Raw genomic sequence first — 12274 nt, forward strand, 5'->3', positions numbered from 1 at the left:
TTTATTTTGACGGTCCAGGGCGGAACAGCGCGGCTTCTTTCCGGTTAGCTTGATTTTCTGCTTCGGCTACATAACCATGTAGCGTCTCTAAGTTAGAACAGCAGGAAGAAAAAAGACCGACTTCACGCACAGAAATGTAAGTTTTTAGAATTTACTTTACAAAAATCAGACAAAACATAAAACGTTTTACTTGGTGGAGAATTTTTAAAAACACGCAGCGCTCATCAAGTGTCCCACCTGTTTAAACTGTTGCGTTCAAAGTTTCCGGGAGTTTTTAACCTTGTAGGGTGGTTTATGAAGTAACTGAGTTAAACATTATATCATTTTATTTAGAACTGTTATAGATAAATCTATAGTTGTTGGGCCAGACAGCTGAAAACTAACTTTTAGAATTAAATGATTTGTGTTAATACGGATTTAATTTCCAAAAGTGAATAACAAAATTAAATCTCAACTCCATTTTCTTGTTTTCATAAATGCACATTAGATTTAAAAATTCCATTATTTTTAGTATTTTTATTAATCTTAGAAAAACAAAGAACATAACATATGTTCCTCACAATATTTTTATAGAAAATAACAAATAGCTAAAATAATTATTTAGTCTACAATGTTAATGTTTCAACAAATCTTGTGCATCTTAAGTGAAAATCCAAACGAGATTTTAAACTGGACCAGATTTGGGTCCAGATGAGGAACATAAAAGGACAGAAAACATTTTTAAGAAATACATTAAGAAAGCTGTTGGTAGAGCTGTTGCCTTGCAGCAAGAAGGTCCTGGGTTTGATTCCCAGCGTGGGGTCTTTCTGCATGGAGTTTGCATGTTCTCTCCGGGTTCTCCGGTTTCCTCCCACAGTCCAAAAACAGGACTGTCAGGTTAATTGGTCTCTCTAAATTCTCCCTAGGTGTGTGTGACAGACTGGTGACCTGTCCAGGGTGACCCCGTTCGCTGGAGATCGGCACCAGCACCTCTGCAAACCTCATTAGGTTACTGAACTGTATATATAATATAAATTTGTCCAGATTAAAAATAGCTTTTTAAAAAAGTTTTACCCAGTTAAAAAAGTTATATATGAATTACTTATTATTTTTTATTGGGACTTTGAGTGTAGGATTTTATTTTACCAGGAAGTCACTTGAAAACCGCTACATTACAGAAGAATAAATTAAAGGTATTTAGAATTAAAACATCATAAGTACAAAACCAAACAAAAATCATAAATGTAAAATTGTTTAAGAAAAGTGTTTGTAATAATAATCCCAATTTTTAGGTAGTCCACTATCCTATTTGATTTTTGATTTTTGTTTAATCTTAGTTTTTAGCTAATAACATTTTTGGCATTTAGCCTGTAAAGATGGTTAAAATGTTTGATTTTAATTCAAACCAATCAGCTCCAGTTTTCTTCAGCCTCTGGTTCTTGTTGTGTAACTGACCTGCAGCCTGATTCCTCCTCTCCATGTGTAAGGTCAAAGGTCACTTCAGGAAGTGAGGCACAAGATTTCTTTTTATGTTATTACAGAAGAGATTAACTTATTTTTACAGCTTAATATGAGGACGGTGGACGGGAAGCTGTGGAGATTCGGTCCAGATAGAAACTAGATATGAATGTTTCAGTCGACATCAATAATTATTGATTAGTTTTTTTGTTGTAAATATCTGAAATCAGAGGCGTGACCTTTCACGTTTTCACGACACGACGTTTTTTAATTTTAAGCAGTTGAGGCAAAACCTTAAACTGCTGCTGCGCAAGTTACTCAACAGGTTGTTGCTAGGTAACCAAAGAATGAATGAGTTGCTAGGTAACCAGAGTGAGTGAGTCAGTTCATTCCACCTACTTAGCGGTTTTGGGTTAGAGTTCTGTATATTTTCTACATTCTGCACGTTCTCTCAGATGTTTTATGTATTGGCATTTATTATGTAATTTTTCATAGGGGGGGAAATTAAAGCTAATGTGCTGAGCAGGATTAGGAGCATCCCTGATGAATGTGGAAAAACTGATTTGTTTACCAGTTTGTGTTTTTCTCCCGTTCTTCTTCAGGCTGGGGAGACGATCTTTGCTAGCAGCACTGCTGGCCGTGGCGGTCGGAATTTACCTGCTGCCGTCTCCCATAGATCCCAAACCGCACATGTACGTGTCAACGGTATAATTTAGTGTTAAATTTAGTTGCTTAGCGTTGCTAACTGTGTGTGTTCAGTCTGAAAGGGCCTCCTCCAGCCCTCCAAGGGCCACTGGCTGTTAACACCCAACTGCAGAGGGGCCGCAGGCTGTTCACTGGAAAACTACACGGACCAGAATCCTTTGCTGCTGATGCTCATGGTGAATCTTTTCCTTCATTAAAGCTACATCCTTCTTATATAAGACACATTGGCTCCCTGGTTTTAACTATTTTCTTTATTAAAAGTAATTAGGATTATTAATTTGGTTGCAGTAATTTGTTTTCGCCACTAGATGTCACTACTTCTCAATCACGTTACCTTTAAACTGATTTTAGGAGCATCGCTGAGTTTTTGCACTGATAAACTGAAGTGAAAGTTGTAAAAGTTTTAATTTCTTGTCCGTGTCTTATTTCAGGTAACGTTTATACGGGGACGGTGGACGGGAAGCTGTGGAGAATCGGTCCTGATGACAGCCTGGATCTCATCACACACATGGGACAGGATCTACCAGAATGCGGTTTGGATACTTTGTTTAAGAAATCATTTAATCTCCATGGCAACCATTCAGCTGTGCAAAACACCTGACTGCACATAGCCCCGCCTTCAAGACACAGCTCCTCCCCCATGCAGCTCCTTCAGACTAGCCAGCAGCAATTAGCAAACACCTGGTTGGAACTGCTGAGCTCGTCACAAGAGCTTCTCAGTGCAACGCTGGTAAAAAGGTTGTTAAAGAGTTAATAGAGGAGCCATGTTGTAACAACTTCCTGAAGGTGGAGTTTCAGAAAGAGCAGGAGCTTCTTAAAGAGACAGAGGCGTTAATTACAAAGTCAAATTTCTTTGCAGTCATATATGATATAGAGAGCGTTTTTTTTTTTAGCAACCAAAGTTGCTTGATTGTGCTCTAAAATGACACAATGTGCCTAAAAAAAAACACTTTCAAGGAGCTTTATTTTAATTAGTCCATTTGATGTTTTCCATCAACTTCTGTGATTCATGTTGATTATTAGAAGTAAAAGCTGCTAATAACATCATGTAGTAAAGTTAAAGGGTGTTAAAGGTCTCCTCTTATTACCACTGCTGGTATCAAGAAAGTAACATGTAAGCAAACCAAAATCTCTTTCATTTTACTACCTGTTTTTTCATAAACATGTTTACATCCTGTTGTTGTATTAGTTCAGCAGGTAGTTTAAACTACCAGGACGTGTGTTGGATGTTTCCAGGCAGCAGCACTGACTACGAGCCGGTCTGCGGTCGTCCTCACGGCCTGCGCCTGGACCGCCACGGTCAGCTGGTCGTTGCCGATTCTTACTTCGGTCTTTACAGCGTCGACCCTGAAACTGGAGGAAAGACTCTGCTGGTGAACAGCACCGACGGTACGGTAGAGTCCGGTCCGGTCCGGTCCAACGACCTCCGCTGATTTTTACACACACAGATGAATGAGGAGAATGTCGCTCTGTCACCAGGTGCTGATGGCGTTCCCTTCGCCTTCCTGAACGGCCTGGAGGTTTCCTCCCAAACGGGGATCGTTTATTTCACCGACTCGTCCAGCCGCTGGGGCCGCAGACACGTCAGACTGGAGGCAAGTGGGTTTTCAGGAAACCTTATTTCACCGTTTTAAACTAAAGTCCCTGAATTTACAAGAGGGATATTTATGCAGCAACAACAGAGATTGTTGAGAATTGATGAAGAGGCGCTTCACAAACGTAAATTACTCTCAGGCTTTAGCTGGAAACATCCATTAATTTGATATTTTCTTTATAAGTTAGGAAGAGAGCTACAAATTGTATTCAAGTAAAAGTACCATTACTTCAACATATTTTTACTAAAGTAAAAGCAAAAAGTAATTGTCCCGGAAATGACTCGAGTCAGAGTGAAAACGTAGAAGTGCTACTCCTGTCACTGATCAAAGGATCAATCATTTAATATCTACAAGTTGCATCATCAGATGGACCACAATATGAAGTTAAGTGGAATTTTCATAGTTTTAAGACCAAAATTATTCATATAAATAATATAATTACAAAATAACAAAATCAGGCAAAATAAAAATGTTATAAAATAAATTAAAAACTTATTTTGGTTAAAACATGATCATTCACTGGGAATGTTTGAAAAAGTGTTGAATCATCTGTAAATGTGAGTCTAGAGAATCCAGATTGTTTTAAATGTTCAGGATGAAAAAATCTAAGAAAACCTAAATCACCTTCACCGACCAAGATTGTTTTCACAAGCACTTTGACTTTGAAGAGTTTCCATCAGCCTGGCGGGGCACCAGACTTAAGTTGCCCCTCGCCAGGCTAAAAACGTTTTTTTAAATGTATTTTTTACAGTAACATTGATGGTAAAGACGGATTAAGCTAGGATTATACTCTCAACCAAGTGTTTGGTTGCAGGTTTGCTTTTTCAAGTTTAGTTGAGGTGTAATATTTTTTAAATCTGCCTTGTAGCTTCGATGGTTGAGATGAAGCTGCTATTTTTTGAATGCTCCAGGTGATCGAGTTGAACAGCCTCGGCCGCCTTCTCTCCTTCGATCCTGTGAAAAAAAAGGTGACGGTGCTGCTGGACTCGCTCTATATGCCCAATGGAATCGCGTTGTCGCCTGACGAGAACTTCCTGCTGCTGGCTGAGACCAGCATCGGACGCATACTGAAGTACAGTCGAGTATTTACACCTGTTGTCACGAGGTGTTTCATATAGAAAACCAGTGGTAGGCACCGCTAACTAAAGCTAGTCGCACTAACCCTGAAGCTAGTTCCACTAATGCTAATGTACTGCTAAAACAACACAGTATTTAGCAAAAGCTAATGCTAACATGCCAAATTAAACTATGTTGAACTTTTATCAAAAACTTGTAGTTTTTGCTGTTGCACACCTGGACGTTTGGTTGTACTTTGGTTTGAGAATAGGACAGAAGTTTCATTGTTTTGTTTTGCTAACTCTGCTGTTGACACAGATGTTGAACTTTATTCAACTGAAAGTTTACAAAACAGCCAAGTAAACATTAGAATTTATTTGGAGAAATTCATTTAGAGGAAGCTAAGTTTTCAAAGTTAGCAAAAATGCTATTAGCGGATTAGCGGTAGTGTGCACTGGTGAAAATGATATGTGGTTCTGAATATTATTTTTAGTAGCAAAATTCCTTCTCAGGTATTGGCTGAAAGGCTCAAAGGCAGGAACTAAGGAGATCATTCTGGACAACATGATTGGTTACCCTGATAACATTCGCCTTAGCAACCACGGAACTTTCCTGGTTGGCATGACGACGACTCGATTCCAGAAGCTTCTGCCGCCCTTCCTGGACATGATCGCTCCGTACCCAGCGGTGAAACGTTTCCTGGCCAAGGTTGGAGGTTTTCTATTGACATTAGATTTTATTCTTTAGGAAACAACAACATGATTGTTTATTCTTGATGTTTTGAACAATTTAAACTGGAAATAGCCACAGATTAAAACTGTAGTTTTGTTCAGTAAGTCCAATCCATGCAGGTGGGAGCAATCTGGAGTTAAATTTCAGTATTGTCCATGTTTGGAGAACTTATTTCTGTCTGCATGGTGATATTAAAACATTTCTGTTAAACATGTTGGTGATTTCCTGGTTCATGTTGGTGCAGCTGGTTCCTCTGCGCTGCTACAACCTCCTGCTGCCGCGCTACGCTCTGGTCCTGGAGCTGGGATTGGACGGACAAATCGTAGGATCGCTCCACGACCCTGAGGGACGCCTAACGTGGGCCATCAGCGACGTCTTCCAGCACCGAGGCAGAACCTACCTGGGCAGCACTGACTTACCGTTCCTGCCTGTCCTGGACGTTTGAGGAGTGAGCGCACAAACCGTTTACAGTTGAATTGTTTTTCTTAGAGGTTTGACATCAGGGGAGAGGGATGGATGATGTTTTCATTTGGGAGAGGAGGCATAAAATGCCCCATAAAGGCTCGTCCCTTTTAATTACTGCTAAATCATTTGTTTTGCTAAAACCTCTTGAGCTATAAAACTGAGTTTAACTAAAAATTCCCAAATTGACTGTAATTGAAAGTTACACCTAAACTTTTAATATGAACCACTCAAATAAATGTTAAGTTTAGTGAAATATCTTGATTTTCTAGCATTGGTTTAATTTTTAAGTATCAGATTTGCAAAAAAGAACAAACAGGTTGGAGGATTTAAGATGGCCGCCGCAGAACCAGATCGTTCTTTTTCCTTTGTTTCCTTTTCTAGTTTCTACATTTATTGCTCTCTTTCATACTTCCTAATTAACTACTTATTCCTAAAAATCAGGAAACCAACCATTTTAATCCAATCAGGGTTGTAGCTGAAGGTTGATTTTAGACACTTAACCAAATATTAATGGAAACAAATCTATAAATTTAGCTTGCACCATTGAATTAAGTCACTAAAAGTTTGGATAAATATATTTAACTGTTTTTGCAAGTGTAAATAATGTAAGCTTAACTTCTTCATGACATTTAGAATAGAAGAAGGAAATTAATGCAAAAGAAGTTACAGTGATTCTTTATTAGGACAAAAACACAACAGAAAAATACATGAAAATCTGACATATTTAAAAGTGCATCTTTATTTTTAAACTAAGTGATCAGTTTAAAGGAAAAAAAACATTTCCCATGTTAACTGTAGTAAAGATTATCATCAGTAGCAGCTGAAAAATCTGGATATGATTCACAGGTTTCATCTTTATCCCTGTTTAATATGTAATAAAACAGAAAGCAGTTTATGTTTCACAATACAGGCTATTTTAAAAATGCTAATAAATAAAAAAATCCCTTAAATAATTTCCCTGATCTAGCTTTGAATTTAAATTAGAAATAGGACATTTGGCACTTATTTTCACTGTCTTCAAGTTCTTGTCTCATCTGTTTTACAAATTTTAAAAAAATTCTTGATTGAACACTGAAATGCAGCCAAACTATTTAACTTCCTGCTTCCTGTGGGACAAACAAGCGTGCAAATCTGTGCTGTCAGGGAGACGTTTTCAGTCTTCTACAAGCATCAACGGAGAAACAGGAAGTTTAACGGTTGATTTGGCTTCAGAGACATTAAGCTCCTGATCCCGACTCCATCCAGCACGGCAGTGGCAGCAGGAAAAGGCCTTCCTCCTCTTACTGTCTGAGTCTGCTCAGCCTCCATCTGTGGCCTGAAAACAGCTGCTGAGGGTTGAACTTAAACCTAACAGGAGAAAAATAAAATTTTTAAGGTGGAATCAGCAGCGTTTATTTTTAATACTGACTAATGTTGGCTGTAAAAACCAAAATGTTACATCTAATTTACCATGCTAACAAACTGTGTAAGTTGACCTAATATTTTACATAATATGTTGTCAAGAATACTAAAAAAGCACTAAGTTCTTTAATATTTCTTATGTTGGTTCCAGATTGTGGCGTATGTATTGCTAAAATGTGAAGCAGTCATGTTTAGTCAAACCACTAAACCTATCAGACAGGAGGTAAGTATAGATTTTAGTCAAATATTAAACATCTTGAAAATCCATCTTCAATATGGATGCCCCATGAAGATGCCTCTATGGGGCATCTTCATTTTTGCACATTTTAGACGTCATAGTATAGCATGTCGTTTTTTTGACATTTTCGACATCATACTATATAGTATGTCGTTTTTTTCAGATTTTCGACGCCATAGTATAGTATGTCGTTTTTTCGACATCATAGTATAGTATGTCGTTTTTTGCACATTTTCGACGCCAGAGTATAGTATGTCGTTTTTTGCACATTTTCGACGCCAGAGTATAGTATGTCGTTTTTTCGACATCATAGTATAGTATGTCGTTTTTTGCACATTTTCGACGCCATAGTATAGTATGTCGTTTTTTGGACATTTTCGACGCCATAGTATAGTATGTCGTTTTTTGCAGATTTTCGACGCCATAGTATAGTATGTCGTTTTTTGCAGATTTTAGACGCCATAGTATAGTATGTCGTTTTTTGCAGATTTACCGGCCATAGTATAGTATGCGTTTTTGACATTTTCAAACCATAGTATAGTATGTCGTTTTTGCAGATTTTCACGCCATAGTATAGTATGTCGTTTTTTTGCAGATTTTAACCATAGTATAGTATGTCGTTTTTTGCAGATTTTTGACGGCATAGTATAGTATGTCGTTTTTTTGAAATTTTCGACGCCATAGTATAGTATGTCGTTTTTTGCAGATTTTCGACGCCATAGTATAGTATGTCGTTTTTTGCAGATTTTCGACGCCATAGTATAGTATGTCGTTTTTTGCAGATTTTCGACGCCATAGTATAGTATGTCGTTTTTTGCAGATTTTCGACGCCATAGTATAGTATGTCGTTTTTTGCAGATTTTAGACGCCATAGTATAGTATGTCGTTTTTTTGAAATTTTCGACGCCATAGTATAGTATGTCGGTTTTTGCAATTTCGGCCATAGTATAGTATGTCGCTTTTTTTAAACATCATAGTATAGTATGTCGATTTTTGCACATTTTCGACGCCATAGTATAGTATGTCGTTTTTTGCATATTTTTGACGCCATAGTATAGTATGTCGTTTTTTGCATATTTTTGACGCCATAGTATAGTATGTCGTTTTTTGCACATTTTCGACGCCATAGTATAGTATGTCGTTTTTTCGACATCATAGTATAGTATGTCGTTTTTTGCACATTTTCGACGCCATAGTATAGTAGTATGTCGCTTTTGCAGATTTTATAACCATAGTATATGGCGATAGTCGCTTTTTGCAGATTTTCGACGCCATAGTATAGTATGTCGTTTTTTGCAGATTTTCGACGCCATAGTATAGTATGTCGTTTTTTTGACATTTTCGACGCCATAGTATAGTATGTCGTTTTTTGCAGATTTTCGACGCCATAGTATAGTATGTCGTTTTTTGCAGATTTTCGACGCCATAGTATAGTATGTCGTTTTTTTGACATTTTCGACGCCATAGTATAGTATGTCGTTTTTTGCAGATTTTCGACGCCATAGTATAGTATGTCGTTTTTTGCAGATTTTCGACGCCATAGTATAGTATGTCGTTTTTTGCAGATTTTCGACGCCATAGTATAGTATGTCGTTTTTTGCACATTTTCGACGCCATAGTATAGTATGTCGTTTTTTGCACATTTTCGACGCCATAGTATAGTATGTCGTTTTTTCGACATCATAGTATAGTATGTCGTTTTTTGCACATTTTCGACGCCATAGTATAGTATGTCGTTTTTTGCAGATTTTCGACGCCATAGTATAGTATGTCGTTTTTTGCAGATTTTCGACGCCATAGTATAGTATGTCGTTTTTTCACATTTTCGACGCCATAGTATAGTATGTCGTTTTTTCGACATCATAGTATAGTATGTCGTTTTTTGCACATTTTCGACGCCATAGTATAGTATGTCGTTTTTTGCAGATTTTCGACGCCATAGTATAGTATGTCGTTTTTTGCAGATTTTCGACGCCATAGTATAGTATGTCGTTTTTTGCAGATTTTCGACGCCATAGTATAGTATGTCGTTTTTTGCACATTTTCGACGCCATAGTATAGTATGTCGTTTTTTGCAAAATTTTGACGCCATAGTATAGTATGTCGTTTTTTGCACATTTTCGACGCCATAGTATAGTATGTGGTTTTTGCACATTTTCGACACCATAGTATAGTATGTCATTTTTTGCACATTTTCAAAGCCATAGTATAGTATGTCGTTTTTTGCACATTTTCGACCCCATAGTATAGTATGTCGTTTTTTTCACATTTTCGAAGCCATAGTATAGTATGTCGTTTTTTCGACATTTTCGATGCCATAGTATAGTATGTCGTTTTTGCACATTTTGACGCCATAGTATAGTATGTCGTTTTTGCACATTTTCGCCATAGTATAGTATGTCGTTTTTTTTGCACATTTTGACATATAGTATAGTATGTAGTTTTTGCACATTTTGACGCCATAGTATAGTATGTGGTTTTTTGCACATTTTGCCATAGTATAGTATGTTTTTTTGCACATTTTGACGCCATAGTATAGTATGTCGTTTTTTGTATGTAGTTTTTTGCATTTTGACGCCATAGTATAGTATTTGTATGTAGTTTTTTGCACATTTTCGGCCATAGTATAGTATGATGTTTTTTGCATTTCGGCCATAGTATAGTATATGTTTTTTGCACATTTTTAACATAGTATAGTATGTCGTTTTTTGCATTTGCATAGTATAGTATGTCGTTTTTGCACATTTCGGCCATAGTATAGTATGTCGTTTTTGCACATTTTGACGTCATAGTATAGTATGTCGTTTTTGCACATTTTACGCCATAGTATAGTATGTCGTTTTTGCACATTTCGGCATCATAGTATAGTATGTATTTTGCACATTTTGACCATAGTATAGTATGTCGTTTTTACGCCATAGTATAGTATGTAGTTTTTTGCACATTTTTGACCATAGTATAGTATGTGGTTTTTTCATTTTACGCCATAGTATAGTATGTGGTTTTTGCACATTTAACGCCATAGTATAGTATGTAGTTTTTTGCACATTTGACGCCATAGTATAGTATGTGGTTTTTCACATCATAGTATAGTATATGCGTTTTTACATTTCGGCGCCATAGTATAGTATGTGTTTTTGCACATTTTCGGCATAGTATAGTATGTTTTTCATTTTTCGGCATAGTATAGTATGTTTTTTGCACATTTTCGGCGCCATAGTATAGTATGTCGTTTTTTGCATTTTACGCCATAGTATAGTATGTAGTTTTTTTTTGCCATAGTATATAGTATGTCGTTTTTTGCACATTTTCGACGCCATAGTATAGTATGTCGTTTTTTTGCACATTTTTGACGCCATAGTATAGTATGTCGTTTGTTGCACATTTTCGACAACATAGTATAGTATGTAGTTTTTGCGACATTTTCGACGCCATGGTATTGTATGTCGGTTTTTGCATTTTTTGCCATAGTATAGTATGTTTTTTGCACATTTAATATAGTATAGTATGTGGTTTTTTGATTCGACATAGTATAGTATGTAGTTTTTCACATTTTCGCCATAGTATAGTATGTAGTTTTTGCACATTTTCGGCGCCATAGTATAGTATGTCGTTTTTGCACATTTGACGCCATAGTATAGTATGTGGTTTTTTTTTTCGGCGCCATAGTATAGTATGTCGTTTTGCATCGACGCCATAGTATAGTATGTCGTTTTTGCACATTTTGCCATAGTATAGTATGTGGTTTTTGCACATTTGCCATAGTATAGTATGTAGTTTTTTGCACATTTTCGTATAGTAGTATGTAGTTTTTTCACATTTTGACATAGTATAGTATGTAGTTTTTTACATTTCGAATAGTATAGTATATGGTTTTTTTTGTTTTGACGCCATAGTATAGTATGTGGTTTTTTGCAGATCATAGTATAGTATGTCGTTTTTGCACATTTTCATAGTAGTATGTAGTTTTTGCATTTTCGGCGCCATAGTATAGTATATGGTTTTTGCATTTTACGCCATAGTATAGTATGTAGTTTTTTGCACATTTCGGCGCCATAGTATAGTATGTCGTTTTTGACATTTTCGGCCATAGTATAGTATGTAGTTTTTGCATTTTCGGCGCCATAGTATAGTATGTGGTTTTTGCATTTTCGGCCATAGTATAGTATGTCGTTTTTGCACATTTCGGCGCCATAGTATAGTATGTCGTTTTTTGCACATTTTCGGCCATAGTATAGTATGTATTTTTGCACATTTTCATAGTATAGTATGTCGTTTTTTCGACATTTTCGACGCCATAGTATAGTATGTCGTTTTTTGCACATTTTCGACGCCATAGTATAGTATGGTTTTTTTTTTTGACATTTTTGACGCCATAGTATAGTATGTTGTTTATTCGACATTTTCGACGCCATAGTGTAGTGTAGTTTTTTGCACATTTTCGGCGCCATAGTGTAGTGTGTCGTTTTTTGCACATTTTCGACGCCATAGGGTAGTATGTCGTTTTTGCACATTTAAACATAGTATAGTATGTCGTTTTTATTCGGCGCCATAGTATGGTATGTGGTTTTGAATTTTAAATTTTCGACGCCATAGTTTAGTATTTCGTTTTTTAGATGTTTTCGACGCCATAGTATAGTATGTC

The 12274-nt window shown here is 36.6% G+C and overlaps 2 protein-coding genes across 2 annotated transcripts in view; one reads left to right on the forward strand and one right to left on the reverse strand.

Annotated features, from left to right (window-relative positions):
- On the forward strand, positions 1 to 6238 carry zgc:194209 (uncharacterized protein LOC570908 homolog). Its single transcript, XM_044108057.1, has 9 exons — positions 1 to 136; positions 2040 to 2129; positions 2197 to 2318; positions 2574 to 2675; positions 3379 to 3531; positions 3622 to 3737; positions 4649 to 4809; positions 5306 to 5501; positions 5770 to 6238. Coding segments are annotated over exons 1-9 (1143 nt in total). The 5' UTR covers positions 1 to 134; the 3' UTR covers positions 5971 to 6238.
- Positions 6239 to 6649: 411 nt separating this feature from the next.
- The window catches only part of gnsa (glucosamine (N-acetyl)-6-sulfatase a), a 55875-nt gene continuing 50250 nt past the window's right edge, over positions 6650 to 12274 (reverse strand). The window contains exon 14 of the mRNA XM_044108763.1: positions 6650 to 7337. Coding sequence (XP_043964698.1) covers positions 7271 to 7337 — 67 coding nt within the window. The 3' untranslated portion in view covers positions 6650 to 7270. The remainder of the gene's footprint in view (positions 7338 to 12274) is intronic.

The sequence above is a fragment of the Gambusia affinis genome, linkage group LG23 (genome assembly GCF_019740435.1).
Source record: "Gambusia affinis linkage group LG23, SWU_Gaff_1.0, whole genome shotgun sequence".
NCBI classification, from domain to species: Eukaryota; Metazoa; Chordata; class Actinopteri; order Cyprinodontiformes; family Poeciliidae; genus Gambusia; species Gambusia affinis.

What these genes read in the sequence shown, in the direction of transcription:
- zgc:194209 (XM_044108057.1), top strand. An exon ending in ACAGGATCTACCAGAATGCG is followed by an intron (nt 2,676 to 3,378) that starts GTTTGGATACTT and finishes GGATGTTTCCAG; the next exon opens with GCAGCAGCACTGACTACGAG. An exon ending in AGCATCGGACGCATACTGAA is followed by an intron (nt 4,810 to 5,305) that starts GTACAGTCGAGT and finishes ATTCCTTCTCAG; the next exon opens with GTATTGGCTGAAAGGCTCAA.